We start from the raw sequence: 22,863 nt of genomic DNA on the forward strand, positions 1-22,863 counted from the left end.
CAATAAGTGTCATCCTTCCCAGATTCCATAGTAGCTACAAGGTGAAAGGCTCAGAGCAAAGAGACATAAACTGTAAGTATGAATGCCAATAGTTCTTGCTTTTATTTAATTCAAGGGACCACTAGTAGGTAGTACTTTTCAGCAAAAGCAGTGTAATTATCTGTTACAATTATTTTCTAAGCAAAATGGTATAACAACTGTTGATATAACATTTATATTATATTAGGTATTGTAAGTATTCTGGTGATAATTAAAGTATATAGAAGAACATTCACATTATATAAAGGACTTGAGCATCCTGTAGATTTTGATATCCAAAGGTGGGGTGGGGTGTTGGAATGAACCCCGTGCAGATACTAAGATACTACCCTCAAAACAGATGAAAGCCAAGTAAAAACTCACTGAGCCAGGCACTGGTGGCTCAAACCTGTAATCCTGGCTTCTCTGGAAGCTAGATCTGAGGATTGTGGCTCAAAGCCAGCCTACGCAGAAAAGTCTGTGAGACTCTTTTCTCCAATAAACTCAGAAAAAGCTGGGAGTGGTACTGTGGTAGAGTGCGCTAGCCTCAGACACAAAGAAACTCAGCAACAGCCCAGGCCCTGCTCGCAAGCCCCAGGACACCCAGAAAAAAGTCACTGAATATTGCAGGAATGTTTATCAGTCCCATAATGGCAATAAATGATGGCAGAGCCAGGACTTAACCATGAAACCTCAAGTCTCTTGTGAATTCTATTGTATAGCTTCCACACAGAGTCCCAACCTTGAGAACAAAGGAGCTCAGAGACAGCACCCAGGCCCTGAGTTCAAGCCCTGTGACTGAACAACAACAAAAATGTGGCATTGCTTTTGCCTATAACCACTGAGCATGTTCCCATATATTCTAAATCATCTTAACATTATTTCTAACACCTCATATAATGTAAATAGCTGTTGATGCTATCTATTGTTTAGGGAACAATGGCAAGAATAAAAGTACTTTTCAAATATTTTTCATCTGGGGTTGGTTAATCTCAGAATACTGGAGAGCTCATTGTAAAGTACTTCTCTCTTAATGGTTCCTGGAATTTTAGCCTGAATTATGGAACAGTACTGCCTACGTTTTTACTTACATAGGCTTGTAAGCCCATCTTCCTATGTTTTGTTTACACATTTAACTTCATATTTTTGCAGCATTAGGATTTGTACCCAGGGCCTCATGTATGCTAGGTAAATGCATGACCTCTTAAGTCTACACCTAGCCTCTCTGCATCCACTTAAAGAGAGAGGAAATCACTTGAGATCCATGGTTCCCTTGCGATGCTCAGAATCCCTTTCCTAAATGCAGCCCCTTCACAATATCTTCAATATCACTTCATTTTTCTTCTCTCTAAATCCAGTTCTATGAAGAGAGCGAACTTAACCTTGTTAACTTCCTAGATGACTGTTTTTGTGAAACGGATCAGCGTTGTGCATTCTTGCTGTCATTAAATCTATCCTTCAACTTTGGTTCTGGGATCTGGTTTTTAGGGAAGCTTAGTTTTCTTTTGTTTTCACTCTTTATTTCTTTTTTATTTTATTTTATTTTTTATTATCGAGGTAATGTACAGAGGAGTTCAGTTACATTCATCAAATGGTATGTGCATTACCTCTCACACATTGATACCCCTTCTTATGTTTTTGTCCCCATTTCCCTCTTCTTACCCCCTCCCAATCATCTTGTTTCCCCCTTCCCTTTCCTATTTCAAAGAAACAAATAAACATACATACAATATACCAGGTAACAAAGCCAGATACAGCAACAATATGAGATTAACCAAAGGGCAACAAAGGAGAAGAGAAATAACATAGTACATTAAGGACACCAATCCCTCAAGATAAAGCTCTTGTCACTCTTTATTTCTAAGACTGCCTCTCTTCCTCATTTCTTCCTTCCCTTCCTTTCTTGCTTGGAATTGATCCTGGGGCCTCCTACCTGCTAGGCAAGGGCTCTACCACTGTGATATATCCTCAGCCCGTGGCAGACTTATTTTATAGTTTTTTCTCCATTGCAATGTGTTCTGGCAATTGCAGTTCATTTCTTACCATCCCTTGGTTTCAGTTCACGTTCCTGGCCTAGCCTTGGCTTCAGAGGTCCCCTTAGGGAGTATGGGCTAGGACCTTGGGCAGCTGCCTCCTGCCTGTCTGATCCTTTTATGTGTCAACCTGATGGTTGATGGTTAATGCAGCTGTCACTATTGATACCGCTCTACCGATTATGATCTTACTAATATCCAGACAGGTTTAAAATTTTTTGATGCAGAAAATTATGCTTTCTTTTACCAGTGGAAATAAGAATTGGCATAGAAGCTTTTTTCCCCCCCTTTTTCTTTTTTAATTGGACTGCTTACCTACTGTCAGTCACTTTGCTTTACCTGTTCCCAGCCTCTGGCTCTGTGTGGAGGAATAGACTTGGGGATTGTAAGGTGATGAATTGAAGTTTGTAAGTTGTTTTGTACTCATGGGATGTTAAAGAACATGAAGACTTCAAGTTTAAAGAGAAGAAGGAGGCAGGCACTGTTAGCTCACACCTGTAATCCAAGCTACCAGGCTAAGATCTGAGGTTATGGTTCAAAGCTAGCCTACACTGGCAAACCAATAGACTTTTATCTCCCATACCAGAAGTTGGAGGTGTGATTCAAGTGGTAGAATTCTAGCCTTGAGCAAAGTAAATCAGAGAAATGAATGAAAATAAAAGGCCCTAAATTCAAGCCCAGTACTACCACCCCCACACACACATGAATGGTCACTTAAGAAATTACTTATATTTCTTTACTTGTAAGAAGAGTGAAGTAGCAGATAAGTTAGAGAAGCTAGATAACGTTCCTAGTATCATACTGCAAATAAGCAACAGACCTGGGCTTACCAAAACTGTATCTTCCCAGCATAATAGCTTTCAATTATACTGAAATGCTGTGAGTTATACTTTTGAAAATTTGTGATTATGTATGCTTGTATGTCTGCATGTAGGTGTGTGCTTATTCTCAAATAGTTTATTAGCTAATTTAGGATGAACCTATTGGAGCATCTAGAAGAATCACCAGTATGTGGTCAAGATGCAAAAAGTATTTGATTGATTGACAGTGTATCTCATGGATAACAGACGTTAATAAAAAAGAAAAGTACAAAGAAATCCCCACTGAAAAAATTATTCAACAAAAAAGGAGAAAAAATGAGCAGAAAATGGCTATTGCTAAGATATTTTGAATGATTTTACACAGTTCAGCTACTTATTATTCTGCTATGTATATTTACACATGTAAACATACTTTCATAATAATAATTTTTAAACATTTACTATTTATTTATCTGTGAATATGATTGAGCATTTGCTATGGTCAAGCTGTGTTCAATATGCTGGACTGATATATATGTAGATATATATCTATATTTATATCTATGTCTATTTAGCAGGATACTAAATATCATGGTTGCTCATGGACTGGTTGAAAGACACAAGAAGTAAGTAACTTGCAGGATGTTGGAGCAGAACTTCTTTTTTCCTTTATTTTTATTTTGATAGCATGAGGAAGTTCATTGTGCTAACTTGACGCATGCAAACAAGTCTGGACAATGCCTTCATATTTCCCACTCCCTCTTTTCCCTGTTATTAAAGGGGTTTTGGTGGGACTCATACTGTATATGAATATATAATATTGAAGCAAAACTCTTTTTTGCTTTCATTTTTCATGTAGCAGTACACAGGGCTTATTCAGGGACACAGAATCCACACAAGTTATACAAGCAGAGAGAATTTAATACAAGGAATTGGTTAAACAGATATTTGTGGACTTTAGTAGAGGGGAAGACATTCATAAACTGGAAAGCAAGAGCAACTGCAGGAAGCAGCTGGACTTACCAGAACTCAGAGGATGGCAGGAAAGTCATTGGAAACACTGGAAGGACATCATGAATCATGACCCAGAACTCTCCAGGGAGGTGTCCTGGCCCACTGGTGCTCTGCCTGCAGATCTTAGAATGTGGATCCTGTGGGCCAGGACATAGATCACTTGGGAAGGATCCTGCTTGACTGATGCCAGGCCTCCTAAGGAAGCAAAGAGGTTGATTCTGAGAAAGCAAAAGCAAAACGTGGAAAGCTCATCAAATACTTCTGGAATCAAGCACTTCTACAAGGAAAGGCTGTTGCTGGGCAACTGGCAGGAACAGGAAACTTACAGAAAGGAGCTGGTCCCTTCTGGGCCTTTTGCCCTCTAGGCTCCCTATCGCTTGTGGCAGAGTCACCTGGCACAGAAGTGTTTTTTGAGTCTCCACCCTCACCACAAACCTGTGAGCAGGAGGGAGAGGCTGACGGGAGAGACAGGTATCTGGTAACAGCATTGTCTCCTGTTAGGGGGCCAGTATTCCCATGATCTGAAACTGGCTGGTGTGAGGTCATGGGGGTGTTTCTGTGGCATACCAAGATACTTGGGGATTATTGAAGGGTAAGGGAGAATCTTTAGGATGCCCAGGCAGAAGAGGAACCATCAGGGCCTCAGCTGTGAAGAAGACGGTAATACTTTTCCCTAGCCTTACTTCTTTATTCTTATATGGTTTTGTGACACTATTTTAATGAAAACACTTAAGTGGTCAGTTGTTGTTTTTGTTTTTTTTTTTTCTTGTCAGTTGTGGTGCTTGAACTCTGGGCCTGGGTGCTGCCCCCGAGCTCTTCAGCTCAAGGCTAGCACTCCATCACTTGAGCCACAGTACCACTTCTAGTTTTTTTGATGGTTAATTGGAGATTAGAGTCTCACAGACTTTTGTTCCCTGGGCTGGGCTTGAACTGAGATCCTTCTATCTTAGCCTCCTAAGTAGCTCGCATTACAGCACTTGACTGAGTTACTGGCACTTGACGATGTGATCAATTTTTTGTGTGTGTGCGGGGAGGTCATGGGGCTTGAACTCTGGGCCTGGGCACTGGCCCTGAGCTCGTCATCTCAAGGCTACCTCCATACCCTAGGGCCTGGGCATTGTCCCTGAGCTATTCAGCTCAAGGCTACTACCCTACCCCTTGAGCCACAGCACCACTTCTAGCTTTCTAGTGATTAATTGGAGATAGGAGTCTTAAGTCTTTAGTGCCCTGGCTGGCTTTGTACCTTGATTCTCAGATCTCAGCCTCCTGAGTAGCTAGGATTACAGATGTGGGCCACCGTGCCTGGCTTGTGTAATCAGTTTTCATTCAGTTTTAAAAAGGTTCTTCTTTGAAATCATGGCCTTCTAACTTGTCCCTTTGTGCAATTGCAACAGACTTTATACCACCTACATTTATTTATCTTATTTGATTCTATCTGTCTAGATATTATTTATCTAGATATCTATCGTCTATCTATCATCTATTGTCATTCATTTATCTTACCTTTCAAATGAAGGTGAAGAAAGCTATCCCCTCTCCCTCCCTCCCTCCCTTCCTCTCCCTCACCCTCCCTCTCCCCCCTCTCCTATCCCTCCTCTCCCTCTCTCCCCCTTCCCCTCTCTCTCTCTCTTGTCCTGGGGCATGAACTCAGGGCCGGCCTGCGCACTGTGCTTGAGCTTTCTCAAGGTTAGATCTCTACCACTTGAGCCTCAGCAGCATCCAGTTTTTTTTCTTTATATGTTATACCAAGGGATTGAACCCAGAGCTTCAAGCATGTTAGGCAAGCACTCTACCACTGGGCTACACTCTTGGTTCTTGATTCTCTCTTATTCTGCACCCCTGAGGGTTTTTTTTTTCTATATTGTAAAATGGGCAAGAGTAAGAACAAGACCTCAGGCTGAGGAAGTAACTAGAAGATGGAGAGACACACAAGAGGAATGCTCATACAATAACACCATAGGATGATATACTGGACTTTTCCAGATTTATACTATGTACACACATGGACTCTTCCTGAAACCCAAATACATCATCAGACTACTCCTTTCAACAACAAATCTCTGCAGTGCCTATCTTGGGGTCGCTAACTATAAATGTGAATGTATGTGTATTACTTACCTTATTCACATTTATTTATATATCTCATGCCGATACTGGGGCTACTCAGAGCCTCAGGCTCTTACTTGGCTTTTTTGTTCAAGGTTGATGATCTACCACTTGAGCCATACCTCTACTTCTAGTGGGTTTTTTTGTTGTTGTTTTACTTAATCAGAGATAAGAATCTCTTGGGGCAGAGCATGCTGGCTCACGCCAGTAATCCTAGCTACTCAGGCGGCTGAGATCTGAGGATCAAGGTTCAAAGCCAGCCCAGGCACAAAAGAATCTGAGACCCTTATCTCCAATTAACCTCTAGAAAATGGGAAGTGGGGCTTGGCTCAAAGGTAGGGCTATAGCCTTGAGCAGAAGAGCTCAGGAACAGTGCCCAGTCGAGTTCAAGCCCCATGACCCCTCCCCCAAATAAAAAGAAGCTCTTGGCTTTGTCCAGTGAGGCTGGCTTAAAACCTTGAGCCTCATTTTTCAGCCTCCTGAGTAGCTAGGACTATAGGTGTGAGCCGCAACACACATGTATTTTATGAAAGACACTAATATGTAATTCATCTTCACATTTCCTCCATAATTCCTTCCTTAGTAAATCATTACTCAAGTTATAATTTTGTTGAGCGCAGTGACCTTTACTAAATGGCCCTTTGTGGAACAGCTGGTACAATGACTGGGAGATTCCTCACCCTGTTCTTCCTGAGAGGAGAGGGGAGGGATAATGAATGGGTTGCTCCTTCTCTGATATTGCCTTTCAGAATGTCAGGTGCTCTCCTTGCAAGCAGCTGTTTAGGGATCCTATTCCTTTTTGTCTCATCACAGACTGAGAGCTAGTTTTGTTAAATTGACACCAGCAGCGGATGCCTGGGGGAAGCCAGGTGCTGTATTTTTATTTCCTGAAATCTCATATTTGATTGTCATGTTCTTTTTTTTTACATTCTCTGTACTACAGGATTCACATGCATTATAGTGACAACAAAGATGGCCTAGTTATGGCCTGTGGAGGGTCCTGAGACATCAATAATCCATTGAGGATTTTGTTTTCACACACACACACACACACACACACTCACACACAGAGTTTCCCATCCACATGGTATCATATCCATCCTTCTCCTAAGTGCAATACATTTGTGAAATTTTTCAGAGAAAGCAAACTGATCTTAGGGAGTATTAAGTCTCTCTCCCTTAAGTGTTAAATCTCCCCTTCATCGTCTACTTTCTTTCCACATGTTGTTTATACATGCAGACAGTCCCTCTGAGGCCCATAGAATACACTCTTCTCTCCCTGCCCTGTTGTTTTGAAGCTCCAAGTTTGTTTTGCTCATAGGATTTCAATTAAGAATGCCAGTTGTTCTCTTCCTGCTTATTTCCACTCTAATCTCCCTGGCAGATCATTAAGCAGTCCTGTGTAGAATGGAGAATATTAATGGGCCTGTTTTACTTGTCTCATTATTTAGGAGTCACAAAGTGTCACTCCAAACTGCCAAGGGAATATTGCTTGCCATCTGCACTTTTCTGTCCATACTTTCTCTCCATTACATTTCTGCTTTTCATCTGTATTTCTCTCTATTAGCCTGGAGTCTAGAGAGTGGAGATTTTCATTCCCCCCATCTTGTGCTCTTCTTACAGTTTCCACTGGATGAACGTTGTGGGGTGCCACAGCCAATAGTTGAATCCAATTTAACTGTGATAGCACAACCACCTAGTACTAGGGCAATGGTGATTTTTGTGTGATCTCTGATCCAGTCTGTTCTCAGGGTCTTCGTGTCTCTGTTACTTATGTGTCCTTCAGATACTACAGAAACAACATGTCCAAACCTGAGCCTTTGCCTCCTCTGTGTTCTCTGTGGTGGTCAGTCCTATCATTATTGCTTTCACCTTTCTTTCCCTTTCTCCACCTAGTTCTCCCTTACATGCTTATTGAATACATAAACCACAATACCAAATAAAGATGACGAGCTCTTTAGAGATGCACTGTCCTTGATTTTTGTGCTCAAGTCTGGTGTACTATCACTTGAGCCACAGCTCCACTCTGACTTTTTGGCAATTAATTGGACATAAGAGTCTCACAGACTTTTGAACCTTGGTCCTCAGATTTCAGCCTCCTGGATTACAGTCATGAGCCAGTTTTGCCATGATGCCTACCAAAATTTTCATCTGTTTAGCTTGCGCTTTCTGTCTTCTACCTTACTTTAGTGTGGTGGGGGTATGGTTACTGTTACCCTCTTGTTATCACAGCCTCATCTTCAGCCTATTTGTTTCCTAAATTCTTCATGGTTGGTCCCCACCTGCTATCAATTTGGTTAAATCTCCTTACTGGCCCTTGTGCTGGGTCCCTCCTCAGGACCCTTGATTTCATTGTTTGTCTGATGTGTTTCTCTGCTTCTTACGCTCATCCAGGCAATGCTCATCTGTGCTATTGCCAGAGGTGATTTCTAAAACCCAATCCTTCTTTGCCATTGCTTATGGTTCAAACAATTCAGTGGATTCCCATTATATTCAAAAGAAGTACTGGGCACCTTGGCATGGTAAACCAGGACTGTGTTAACTGAGTGCCACTGGTACTGCAGACTTTTCTTTTGCTATCTCCCTCTTTTCCTCCCCATCAGTTGGAGAGGGAGGGCTGTGAACTCTGGAGTCAAGGTGTTCAGATCCAGGCTCTACCATTTACCAGGTGTGGTCACTGAGCAAAGTTATTATGTTCTCTGGGTCTCTGCTTTCTTATCTGCAAAATGGGAGGTAGTTCTTTTTTCATACAATCTTTGGAAAAGTTCATCTATATGTTAATGCTTCCATCAGGACCTGGACCATAGTAATTATTATGATTAGTAATTTATGTGAAGCTCATTAAAGAGGTCATCATTGATTTCATTTCTTCCTTTTGTATATGCTGTTCCTTGTGCCTGATATCACCATTTTTAGCAGTGATTCAGTTTAGTTGTCAACTCCTTGGAAAGTCCCTTTCTTACCCTGCTCTAGAAGTTTGAGGTACATTTTTTTAGCGGATTTCATGATAAAATGAAAAAAACAAAACAAATGTGACCAATATAAAGCTGATAATCTGAATATCAAAGAGCCCACCTATACCAAAATGCTTTAACTTAATTTAGTAATATTATCGTCAATTAGTTTATACATTTAATTAAGCCACTTGATTCAGTGCTTGCTTTCTATATTTATAATTTCCCCAGAAATAAGGTGAAAACCATTCAGTATAACTTAAGAAGAAAGAATTGTGTGTTTTCCTGAAATCGTAAGATTTGATTTATAAACCACTCTTGGAATTCTGGTACATTACACATCTTAACTATTCTTGTAGTCCTTCCTTTTTGGGTAATTTATGTGTAGGTCAGGAGATCACCTGGCTGTGGGACAGGTTTAGTATCTTTTTTATGTAACATGACATTTAGTATTTGTTTTTATTTTCTCCTGGGCCCTGAGTTCCCTTCAGAGACTCCTACAGAGTATTCAGCATGTGAAGAATGGTGTTATTTGATTTCACTCCCAATTTTCATTTACAGTACACACTACGAGTCATGAGAAACAACTGTCGCTCTCTGAGGGTGGAAGCTGCCATGATTTACAAAGACAAGAAGTAATTTTCTTGTAAGCACAAGATGACTCAGGTTAGTAGCTTTCAGCTATTTCTGCAATCCAAACACATGAAGAGTTTTGGGCAATATGATTCACTTAACCTAATTAATCCCAATTCGTAAAAGTTGTAATTTATGACAATATAAAGTTGAAATGGATTTTCTTTGCACCAGGTAAATCAATTATTTGCAAATCATTGCATAGGATAAGTAAAATACATATAAGTGCATTTAGTATTATAACATGCTTTTCTAAGGCAGAAGTTCATTTTTTTGGATAGGGAAAGGGGGGAAATCAAGCAGAAGTTCATTTTTAAACAATAGTTTTTTTTTTCAGAATTATATGTAGATGTTAAGGTATCAGGGGCACTAAAATATAAATCTAGCTAGTCCTTAAGATTAGTGTATGATAATGGTATAAATAATGAGTTTTCATGATGACATTTTAATACATGCATATAACATACTTTGATCATATTCACCCTTCCCATCTTTTCTTGTTCCTACAAGAGCTACTTCACAATGTAACCTTATAATAAAATCTTAGTACTGATCAACTTTTATTTTACCTTGGAATTATAGATTGGGCATATCTTTGAAACTTAAAGCAGAGTTTTATATACTGTCTTCTAAAAATATTGTGTCCTACATTGCATTCACAAAAGAACAATTTATAAGGTGTGTGTTTTAGTATATAAAAATACCGCATTATTGCCTTGGGTATGTCTATAATAGGCCTCTACTAAAGAATGGAAAAATAAAACACACAAAAAACATAGCCAGGGGAACTCAGTTTTAGCCCTGCATTTCTCTGAGTGCCAACTGGTTTCATAATTGTGTTCACAATTTATGACCAAAGAGTTGAGGAACAGCTTTTTTAGATCAAAATATTACTATGTGGAAGAGGGAGTTGAAGAAATAACTCATTGGTACCTTTGCTTTTCGGTCACCCATTGAATGATGCTCTGTCTTCAGCAATATAATATATATAACTATATGTAATATATAACATAGTATATATAATATAAATCACATATGCATATATGTATATGATTCTACTTATTCTCCAAGAGCTTATCCTCTAGTTAAGAGCATACAGAGAGGAGAGAGTTCAGGATGACAGTCAGAGAAATGACCCAAGAGTGGCGGAGATAAGAAGGCTTCAATATATAGAAACACAGGGAGCAGTTATTTCTATCTATTATTACTCCTGACACCTTCATGGAGGAGAACTATGCAGTGCTAGCCTATGAAGACCATGTAAGATTTTGGAAGGGGAGAATAAGAGGACATTGCAGATGATAAAGAACAGACTGTTGCTTTCACCAAAGACCTAAGGAACTTTGTCCAAGATCCACTAGGGATCTTACTGTATTTTCTATTGTTCTATAAAATTTCTGAGGCCAGAGCCAGGCACTGGTAGTTCATACCTGAAATTCCAGCTACTCAGGAGGCTAAGAGATAAGAATCACAGTCCAAAATGAGCCCAACATACAAATCAAAGAGATTCTTTTTTTTTTTTTGTTTCAGTCCTGGGGCTTGAATTCAGGGCCTGAGCACTGTCCTTGGGCTTTCTCAAGGCTAGAACTCTACCACTTGAGCCACAGCACCACTTTCAGCTTTTTCTATGTATGTGGTACGGAGGAATTGAACCTGGATCTTTGTGCATGCTAGGCATGTGCTCTAACTATCACTAGGCTAAACTCCCAGCCCCTCAAAGAGATTCTTATCTCCAGTTATTCACCCAAAAGCCAGATGTAGAGGCATAGCTCAAGTGTTAGAGCAGGAGCTTTGAGTGAAAAAGCAAGCATGAATTCAAGGCCCTGAGTTTACGGCCCATGACTGATGCATGCATATGCGCGCACACACACACACACACACACACACACACACACACACACACACACACACAATCCAGGTCCTGGTAATTCACTAATTCACACCTGTAATCCAAGGTACTCAAGAAGCTGAGATTTGAAGATCATGGTTCAAAGCCAGCCCAGACAGAAAAGTCCCTGTGAGACTCTTATCTTCTTAACCACTCAAAAACCAAAATCAAAGCTGTGGCTCTGAATGGTAGGGCACTAACCTTGAGCAAAAGAGCTTAGGGACAGTGCTCAGACCCTTAGTTCAAGACTCACAACTAACAAAAAAAAAAGTGCCAGAAGCTAGAAGTATATAAGGGAAACTTCATTTCACTCATATTTTTGGAGGCTGAAAGCACAAGATGGAGTAACTTCATCAGTTTGGCCCCTGCCGACAGCCTTCCCAGATGAATCACCACATGGCAAATGGCATATGACAGGCACCTATACATGAGGAGAAGATAGTCACAGTCACATGGAAAGGCGGGAAGCCAGGATAGAAGGGTCATGCTTGTTCTTTTCATAACAACTCACGCAAGAACTAACTCAGTCATGATGCCCATAAACTAAGTACTGAACTAGGCACGTAAAGAAAGGTCCTTCCTCATGAAACTTCCACCACCTCTCCATGGCTCACCACACTGAGACCAAATTTCTAGCCTATGGTACTACACTCAAACCACATCCAAACTGGAGCAGCTGATTTCTTTGAGTGTAGCTGAGATTGCGGTTGTGGAAATTGCAGTATATAAAACTAAAAAGGTAGACTGGGGTCAAGCTGACCTCTTGATAATAGTCTGAAGAACTTAAGTGTATCCATTAGTCAGCAGAACACCTGTGAAGACTTTCTAACAGGGAGGGGAATTATTAAAGGTATAGTTATGCACTAGCAAGAAGTAGAGATTCTTAGCTGCTGCTTGGGACTTTGGAGGGAAAATGACAAATTATCACCAGAAAACCAGGAATGAAGTAAATTCTATGTTATTCCTAAGGGATAGAGGCTACCTTTGGGGACAAATCAAAGCCTTCTTGGAGTTGCATAAATCTCTGTGGATTAAATGCACTATCTCCTCACCTTGATGGCACAATAGGAAAACTTCCTCTGGGAACTTTTATAGCTCCTCTGAATATCCTTACATGTGTATATGAGTATGTGCATACTTCATAACAATCATTAGAGCATTGTAGACCTGGAAAAAAAAGACACCTCTTTTTTTTCATTTTGTTTAATTTGTGGATACACCATATATTCAAAGTTGCCCATAAAATTGTAACTGTTGGATGTCTGAATGGTCATAATGTGTGACCAGAAGTGTGGCATTAGGAATCATTGCTCAGGATGGGGACAGATGAGAAGGATGGGGTACGGAGGGATAGGAGGAAGCTTTGGTGTAATGAGTATGTTCATTGTCTTTACAAAATTGCATATGCATATCTGCATATGTCCAAACTTCTGCACTTTCATTATGATTAGGTTGTGACATGTCAATCACAATTATACTGAACTGTTAAAAATAAAATTCAGAGGTGCTGGGAGTTTGGCCTAGTGGTAGAAAGCTTGCCTGGCATGCACAAAGACCCCGGTTTGATTCCTCAGTACCACTTACATAGAAAAAAGCTGGAAGTGTTTCTGTGGCTCAAGTGGTAGAGCTCTAGCCTTGAGAAAGCCCAAGGACAGTGCTTAGGCCCTAACTTCAAGCCAGGACTTGCAAAATAAAATAAAATAAAATTCAGAAAGAACTCTTGCTCAATAGGCTGCAGTTTGCTGTTATTTATTCATTTCTTGTTCTGTGTCTAAAAGGTATCTAAGCATCCTGCTGCTTATTTTTCTCTCTCATCCCTGTCGGTTTTGCCTGATCTCATTCTGTGTACCTGGAGTCAGGTCCTTTCCATCTGGTATGAAAGATGCTGCCAACAGTTGGCCTTTATTTCTTTCCAGCTCTATGGTGCCATTTCTTGTTTATCCCACTGAGATGTCTCAGAGACGCACTCTCTGCTGATTTCAGCTTCCATCACCTGCCCATCCCTGACAGGTGTCTGTCCAGAGATGAGAGCTATACCACGAATGGCAAACCTGAATCACATGCCCATTTAAGATGTAAATGCTTGCTGGCGGGATGGTGAACCTTGCACTGGGTTGTACAAATTAAAGAAATGCATGTTATGCCTAGATTGACAGTACTTATTGAAAATTCAGTCATGTTACCTTCCTCATGCACACAAACTTAACACCACTTTCCCACTGCATTTAGAATAAAATCCAGACTAGTTGTGCTGATATGAAAGGCATACCTTACATGACTTCATCCTCTCTCTACCTTTAACATTATTCTTCGCTCTCTCATGACTCACTAGCAAGGCATGTCTGGGCTGTCATTCCTTGAGCAGATTTATTTCTTATTTTCCACATGCCTGGTTTTCTTTCTTGCTCTCTTTTTTCCTTTCTTTTCATTATGCTGGTTGTGTAGCTGAAACCCCAAACTTTACACTCTTGCTAAGCCTTCCTTTTTCATATCTGGCACTCTACCACTTGAGCCATGTCTTTGTTCTGATATTTTTGATTTGGTAATTAGAGATGAAGTCTCACAGACTTTTCTGCCTGGAATAGCTTTGAATCACAGTCCTCCAGATCTCAACTTCCTAGGTAGCTAGGATTAGAGGTGTAAGCCATGAGCCCCTGACTTCATGCTTGGCTTTCTGTCATTCATCTTTCCTCCTACCCCTTCCTCCTACAATGTATACCAGGTTTGTGCATTGGTATGGTTGGAAGACAGTTCTCTACACTTGCTTTTTATTTCTGCATATGTGAATGTACATATACCTTAGTCTTTATTGTAAAATATCTTTTCAAGGATGCTTGGATAGCAAATAGGCTTGAAAGATAGAAATATTAGAAATTGTGTCTCCCTTGGACAGTGGGCTGAATGTTATTTTGCTTTGTTTCCTGTTCAAGATAATAAAAATATCACTCCAGAGCAAGGGTACGGTGAGTTGATAGAGTCCCTTTTTGGGGGTTGGGTATCTTTCATTTAGGATTTCGTAGCCATGATCCAACCTGTCGTTTGTAGATTTCCCACCAGAGTCCATCCCTGCACATCCCTGTGAGACTGGAGCCGGAGAGGAGCAAGGCTAGTTGGCAGCTCATGCTGCCTGTGCTGTGAGTAATAAAACTCGTTGCCTCTGACCTTGCTGTCGTTGTCTTCTTTTGGCATTCATAAATGATGTGCAAGCAGAATAAAATCTCAGATGCTTGGTGGTTCGTATCATCTATAACTTGCTGCCAGTAAAAATTTATCTGTTTTTGACTTTATAGTCCAATAAATGTTGATGAAAATCACAGCAGAATTGTAAAATCAGGGCCAGGCATGCAATAGAACACTTGTATAAGGCTCTGGAGTCAATATTCATCAACACACACACACACACACACACACACACAAAGTGAGTGGGAAGAATGTTGCAATGAAAGTGAACAATAGTAGATGCAAACTCAGCTCTTCTGAAATCAGAATAAGAGCATTTGCAAGTGATAGGTCATGTAAACAGCATAGAAGTCTGAGAAGCAGTAAATTATGTCGGGGGGGGGTGGTTATAATCAGTATCAATCTCTGCAACCTAGGGGAGTAGGATGCCATTAGCTATTTGGTGAGGGCAGGCAGAGCTTGTGGGCAAAAAGCAAACAGATGTTTCAGTGTCTTGAGTCTCCCATTCATGATTGCAGACAATGTCTCCTACAAAGTTAGTTGCTCTTTTCTCTGCTTCATTTTGTTTGTATTTTTGTCATCACATTTACAGTTGCTTTGCATTGGTAGCATTCAGCTTTTACTTGTTTCAAGATTACATTTTTAAGTTTCATAGACGGCTTGACTAGTAGCAATAAAGGTTAACAAAATGCTGTATGTCTGCACTCTTGAATGCTAATTACTTGGAGTGTAAAACATTCTTTTCAAAATGTTCTTTTCTGAAAGAAGCAATTTGCCCGCTTCTGGAAGGATGTAGTTTTTGAGAAACACAAAGAGTTCAAGTGAAGAATATGATAGGGCTTAAAAAATGCAATTGAGATTCAAAGTTAGAAAATGAAATATGTCCTAACTAAGAACAGTATTGTCAAATGAGCAGATTTCTTAGAGTTGGTTGAGCCTGAAGCTCTTTCTAATCTGCACAGAGCAACAGGCATTGCTTTCTTTCTCCTTCCTCTGTTTCTCCTACCTCCATTGTTTTATAAAACAACACAATCTCTCCTGCTTCCCCGCCCCCATGGCTATTTTCATTGTACAGAACTATTTTCTCTTGCTTCATCTATATGTACCTGGCTTAAAATGAGCACCCAAACACAAACTCCAAGTGATCACACACAGCTACCGCAGTCATCTGTGCTTCAAGTTACTAGGTTGAGACCTTCAAGGCTGTAAGAGCTTGCTTTTCTTTTCTTCAGTGAACTGGTTCCTGGATGTAAGCAAGGGGCTCAAGACAGCTTCTTTCAGATAATCAGCAATAAGCAACTCTGTTGTGTTTCCATCTTTTTAGTCAAAATATACTCCCTCATGTACCATTCATTAAAATTCTATCAAGAGTAATTGGCGAAAGTACTTCTTTGGCTTTGGAGAATTTCTTGTATAGAAGATCATTAAAATAACATTTTCAAATATGTCTAATGTAGAATAGCATTTTTTGAGAAAGCAAGAGATACTAGAGAAAAAAAAAAGATTGTTATAGACCCAGTGGCTTTTAGGAACAGCAAATTTATAAAAATCAGTTGGTGGCTCATGCCGGTAATCCTGTCTACTCAGTGGGTTGAAATCTAAGGATTGTGGTTCAAAGCTAACTCTGGCAGGAAGGTCCATGAGACTCTCGTTTCCAATTAACTCCTGCCAAAACTAGAAGTAGAGCAGTAGCTCAAGTGGTCTAGTGCTAGCCTTGAGCAAAAGGGCTCAGGAATTGTGTTGAGGCCCGGAATTCAAGCCTCAGAACAGGAAAGAAAAAGAGAGACAGGCAGGCAGGCAGGCAGGCAGGCAGGCAGGCAGGCAGGCAGGCAGGAAGGAAGGAAGGAAGGAAGGAAGGAAGGAAGGAAGAAGGAAGGAAAGAAGGAAAAGGGAAAGGAATGGAACAGGAAGGAAAAGGGAAGAAGGAAGGCAGGAAAGGAATGGGAAGGAAGGCAAAGGAAAGGAAGAGAAAGGAAGGGAGGAAGGGGAAAATGGAAGGAAGGGAAAGGAACAGGAAGGAAGAAGATAGAAGGAAGAAAGGAAAGGAGAAAAATAGATAAACAAGAATGGTGGTGCATGCCTGTAATTCCCCCTGGAAACATGAAGATCAAGAGTCCTTGATCTACACATTGACATCCTGTCTCAAAAAAAAAAAGTTATATAAGAGTTTTCTATAGAATTTCTCAAAACAGTGCTATGTTGTGTGCATTTTGAATCTCAAAGGAGAAATACAATATAAGGCTTTGACTGCTGACCCTTCTTTTAATCCAGAGCATTTTACAAGCCCACTCTTTCATAACAGCCAGGATAAAATCATTTCCCTGTTTCATCGTGTTACCTAGAAGACTGTGCCATTTTGTTAGTAGTAGTCTCATTAGCTTAATCATGCTATCCAACTCACAAGGAATTTGTTTACATGGTATGAATAAAATGTAACAAATTGAAGCCTACAGGTTTCAAAAATGTCATACTGGGTTGCTCAAACCCTCTATATCAGCATTTGTGGTCAGCAAGTCACTCTGTAGCACTTAGCTGTAAAATTCAATAAAAACAAAATGGATTGTTTACTAGTTTAAACACAACAGTTCCTAAGGCTATTATCCATGATAAGGGCTGTGTGATTAGAGGGAGAAGACAAGAGAACCATCTCCAAGGAGTGCGGTTCTGGTACTACAAAGTTCTATGCTTAAATTAGAGCCATCTCCAAGTGCACATTGAGAGGAATCCAGTCTATGTTGGTTGCCACTTAGAGTTTGCAAATGCAATAAAGTAAAATGTATTTGTTGTAGGGTTCTCTGAAGTATATTGCCTAATTGATTCCTTGGGAAGGATATTTAAAGACTTCAGTCTACTGAGATTTTGAGTTAAAAGAAATGTATGCAGTGTTTGAATGTTTCTTCTACATAGATAGCTATCCATATGTTGGCTTTGTAAATTCCAGTTGAAGGTGTCATATAAACTGTTTCAACTTAAGTAGAAATATGTCCGACTGTACTGACCAGATAGAACAATCTTCTCTAAAGGAAGACATTTGGTAATAATGGCTGTGCTTCCAAGATAAAGAATTGATCTTGCTTTTGTTTCTATATCCTAGAGGTCCTTTCATTTAGCATCATACTATATGGCCTTATGTATCAAGGTTTTGCTCTATAGCAAATCTCTGCTAGGAGAGCCCAAGGTTTCTACTGAGTATGACAAATGAGGGAAACCATGAGCCTAAGTTCCTTTGAGTCTGGCTTTTCATTTCCTAACAAATGGGGCGATGTCATTCTTTCTGACAGCAGCATAGAATTCCATTGTGTACAAATACCACATCTTGTTGATCCACTATGTTATCTCTCATCTCTTTTGCTATCCCTTGATTATCTCATATTGTTACAGTACCTCACTTTGTTATCTGATATATTGGATATATTTGTATTTGGTTATTTGAAATTGGATAGGGAAGGGGGGAAAACAAGATGAGGGGTGGGGGTGGGGGGGAGGGAAATGGGGACCAAGACATGAGAAAGGGTATCAATGTATATGACTTAATGTACCTTCTCTCTGGCAAATATAATGTAACCCTTCTATTAATTACAATAAAAATATATGAAAAAAAGAATTGATCTTGCCTAGAAACTTACAATGATTTTGGGCTATTCTTAAACCATAATGTTTTCTGAAGATTAACAGACAACAACTCTGTATTTGTAAGTATTTTGGCAGTTAGTAGTCTAACAATGATGTTCTTTTGTGGATAAAACAAAACAAAACATACAAGAATAGCACCAGTTGTAGGGCCAACTTTAAGAAAACTGTCTCCTGCAGTCATATCTGGTGCCTTCTCTGACCTGCTTGCCTTGGGTTGGTCCTGCTTTCCCCAGGATGGATCCTGAAGCTGCCAGGCTGGAGAAGAAGCATGTACATGATGTATATGAGAGCACGGCCTCGTATTTTAGTGATCTGCAGAGCAAAGCCTGGCCTCGGGTCCGCCAATTTCTCCAAGACCAGAAGCCAGGCAGCCTCGTCGCTGACATTGGTAAGCCAAGCTTTTGCCATAGATGAAAGATCTCCATCTGCATGTCCATGTCCATTCTCTCTCTCTCTCACTTTGTCTCTTTCTTTCCCTCCCTCCCTCCCTCCCTCTCTCTCTGCCTGTCTCTCTCTGTGTCTCTGTCTCTCTGTGTCTCTGTCTCTCTCTCTGTCTCTGTCTCTCTCTCTCTCTCTCTCTCTCTCTCTCTCTCTCTCTCTCTCTCTCTCTCTCTCTCTCTCAACAAGAAGTCTGAAATTGTGTTCTTGGCAAAATGGTCTTTAGAATATTTAATTTATACTAGAAATGTATAGAATCAAGTCACCTAGCAGAAAACATCCTCATACCTCTTTTCAGACAGTGGTGATCTCTTCTAGATTTTTGTGTGCATAGTCCACCAAAACTGACTTAACACTGATTAAGTCAGGACAGAAATAACTGTGACAGGGCCGGGAATTTGGCCTAGTAGAAGAGTGCCTGCCTAGCATGCACAAAGTCCCAGATTCAATTCCTCGGTACCACATACATAGAAAAAAGCTGGAAATGGTGCTGAGGCTCAGGTGGTGGAGCTCTAGCCTTGAGGAAGTCCAAGGACAGTGCTCAGGCCCTGAGCTCAAGACCAGACCTGGCAAAAAAAAAAAAAAAAAAGAAAGAAAGAAAGAAAGAAATGACTGTGACAGGCAAGGCTTGATGGCTCGCGCCTGTAATCCTAGCTACTCAGGAGGCTGAGATCGGAGGATCGAGGTTCAAAGCCAGCCCAGGCACTAAAGTCCATGAGACTCTTATTTCTAATTAACCACTAGAAAAGCGAAAGTGGTGCTGTGGGTCAAGGATAGGGTGGTAGCCTTGAGCTGAAGAGCTCAGGGACAGTGCCCAGGCCCAGAGTCCAAGTCTCACTACCAACACACACACAAAAGAAAGGACTGTGACACTGATAGTTTTAAGTGTTTTGTACTGGTGAGTCATATTGGTGGAACTCATGCAGTCTATAAGAGAGCCGAAATATATTTTTCTTGACATTCATGCAGTCTATAAGAGAGCTGAAACAAGAAGACTGCATGCTTGTATCTCAGAATGAACATGTAAATGCTGAGACCTGGGTTGATTTCAACTTTAGGGTTGATAGCACATATGTAATGTACATACATACGCAATGTATGACTGCATTGATAACTTCGGCCGTATACACTGGAACAAAGTTCTGTATGATGAAAATCTGGAAAAATATATAGTGGCAGGTTTTTTTTTTAAATTAAGATAGCAGCCTGTTTAAAGATACTCAATTTTCTTCAATTTTTGACACTTTTCAAAGTCGTGAAAAGTCCAACTGTCCATCATCTGCTACAAAGTGACTAAATCCCGAATACACTTACTGAAATAGGTAGCTACAGGAAGATAAATACTTTGTGATTCACTTACAAACGAGATCGAAAAAGAATTAAAACTCACAGAGGCAGAATCAAACTCATAGCCCCAGAATTGGGGCTCATGCTGAGGCATGCTGCCTCAATCAGCCTACTGGGGACCTTACCAAGATAGAAAAAAATAGATGAGCAGAAACTCTTCCAGTTATCCCAAATTCTTGGCCCGCTTTTTGTTTTAACTCCTAATAGTTCTGAAGATAACAGCCAGTAGCAGCACTTCAAGCCTTCTAGAGTTAACCCTGCAGCAACAAGTGCTGCAACTCCATGCCTTAGGTGTGAGGGGATTCATGAAGCTTGACAGCAATAAAAACATTTCAGATCCCATCATCTCCAGCCCCATGCTCTCAGCTTCTGCTGCCAGCTCTGCTGCTGCTCCTGTCTGGGTGCTACTGCAACCACTGCTGCCATCTCATCTTTTTTTTTTTTTTTTGCATTACCATCTTAATGATGAAAATCAAAAGTAAACAAGAAAACCACTAGAGAGAAGACTTATTAGGCCTAATGTGGCAACACTGAGGAGATGACTTTTGGTTGATTCTCAAAGTGAGACAGTTTGTTATATAGCCAGAAGGTATGATGAAGGCATCTGCACCAATCATAGCAGTTTATGCAAATGAAGAACTGTGTTGCCACCAATGAGAGAGCACACTCCCTTACATCACTGGATATGCCAGTGTCTTAGATAAGTAAGGACTGTATTTGCATCAGCCACTGTCCTGCTGGACCATCAGAGGAAATGCCTTCCCTATGGCCTGGATGGCAGTAGCATCAGTCTTCTACTAGAATTCACCAAGGGTTGTGCTGGCAATAAGACTAGTGCAAGCTGTTTGCTGTAGCAGTACCTTCAGCAGCTAGCTGAAGTTATATTTTAATAGCAAGCTATGGTTGTTGTGTGGCTTCTTCAAGGTGTCAAAGCAGCCAGAACTAGAATGAGGACAGTCCAGCTGCCTACTTGTCAGTCCTTTGATCAAGGCCCTTAGGGCCCCTGGGAAGGATCTAACAAGTCATTAGTCAGGGAGTCAAATCTCCCATAGGCTCAGCATATCCAAAGATTATAGTAAACTGAGTGCTGGTATCTCACATCTGTAATCCTAGCTACTTAGGAGCTGAGATTGGGGATCATAACTAAAAGCCAGCCCAAGCAGAAAAGTCTGTGAGATTCTTTTCTCTAATTTACCACCCAAAAACCTGGAAGAAGGGCTATGGCACAAATGGTAGAGCACTAGCCTTGCACCAAAATAAGATTTTAAATAATAATGAACTTAATAAATGTAAAGGAAAGAATCCCAAAAGAAAGGGTAAAGAAAAAGCCACCTTAGTTGTATTTTTAACCGTGAAAGGCCTATTTCTACTACCATGTGACAAAACCAGTAAATAGAGACAAATTGATTAGAGAGGGAAAAAGTTTATTGGCAACATGCCAGCAAGTTGGAAAATGGGGACTTTTGTCCCCCAAAAGTTCACTTCCCAAGGGTTGCAGGCACAGTATTTTATAGAGATTTTAGGGAAAACATATTAGATAGAAGATGCTGGGGTAGTTTTAATATTCCAGTAGTGTGCTTTTAACTGGAAGACAGTTGTAGGCTAGTGGATGGTCTGAGCTGAAGAAAACTTGCTGATTAGAAACTGATCTTTTCAGTTCCTTTTCCCAGGAGTAGCTAACTCTAGGTAATTGAAGTACAAATGGAGTCTTTTTTAGGGAGAACAGAATAGGAAAGCAAAAATGCTTGTTTTCACTCTAGTATAGGAGGAGAAAGAGAGGGATAAAAAAAAAATCAAACAGCTTTCTGGGCACAGTGGCTCATGCCTGCAGTCCTAGCTACACAGGAGGCTGAGATCTGAGGATCACAGTTCAAAGCCAGCCCGGGCACTAAAATCCGGGTGACTCTTATCTACAATTAACCACCAGAAAACCAGAAGTGGTGCTGTGACTCCAGGGTTAGGGTGGTAACCCCATGACCAACCAAAAAACCAATCAAACAAACAAAAACAGTTTTTTTTTCCCCCTGGAAGACAGAATAACATTAGTCAGAGAACAGTTTTATTTTTCTAAACCGATTGGGTGATTCCAGAATGATAGCCCCCTAAGGAAATGTTTCTAGGTGGCCTGCTTAGTTAAAATCACTGTTGCAATTTTAATTTGACTGGTTATTATGGTAGAAATTTATAACAAATTGTGGCTAATCAGTCACTAATAAAGCATGGCAGTAAGCAAAAAGAAAAAAAAATCAAGACATAACCAGGATCCAGTTTAGACAAGACTTCTCTGGGCAGTTTTACTAATTTAGTAAGGAAATTTACAGTTGTCTGAAATGCTATGAAACCTATCAGCCATGCTCCAATTATGCTTATTTGCGAAGGTATGTGATAATGGCACAGGGATGGAAATCAAGCCTTAGGGGACTAAGAGAGCAGGAGAAGTAGAAATAAAAAGAACTGTGGTTATTCAAAGAGAAGAAATGACAGAACAGTGACCTGTGCAATTTCAGCACCACCTTAGCCTGGAATGGGATTGCCAATTTTAAATCCAGTATGTGGAGGCCATTAGGGGCTTTGAAGTCTTTCTTTGGAATCAGTTTAGAAATTGGGAGAAAGAGCAAAATTAGAATCTCTATGCAGCTGATCCCAGACTAAACTTCCAATTGTGTTGAAAATGTTCTTTTGTGTACATTATACAACGAATTAATGTCTCAATAACTAAGATTCCCCTTGCTCAGTGTATTTTTTTAGTGAACATTTTTAATTGACTAAATAATTTGCTAGGATCATTCCTTCAATGCTGAAATAAAATTAGAACACAA

The 22,863-nt window shown here is 40.3% G+C and overlaps 1 protein-coding gene across 1 annotated transcript in view; it reads left to right on the forward strand.

Moving 5' to 3' along the window:
• Trmt9b (tRNA methyltransferase 9B (putative)) overlaps positions 1 to 22,863 on the forward strand; it is a 44,922-nt gene that overhangs the window by 10,619 nt on the left and 11,440 nt on the right. Inside the window, exons 2-3 of the mRNA XM_090353762.1 lie at positions 9,487 to 9,591; positions 18,493 to 18,647. Of these exons, the coding sequence (XP_090209888.1) occupies positions 18,494 to 18,647 (154 nt within the window). The 5' untranslated portion in view covers positions 9,487 to 9,591; position 18,493. The remainder of the gene's footprint in view (positions 1 to 9,486; positions 9,592 to 18,492; positions 18,648 to 22,863) is intronic.

This window comes from Megascapheus bottae, chromosome 20, assembly GCF_031878675.1.
Source record: "Megascapheus bottae isolate mThoBot1 chromosome 20, mThoBot2.hap1, whole genome shotgun sequence".
Taxonomy (NCBI): Eukaryota; Metazoa; Chordata; class Mammalia; order Rodentia; family Geomyidae; genus Megascapheus; species Megascapheus bottae.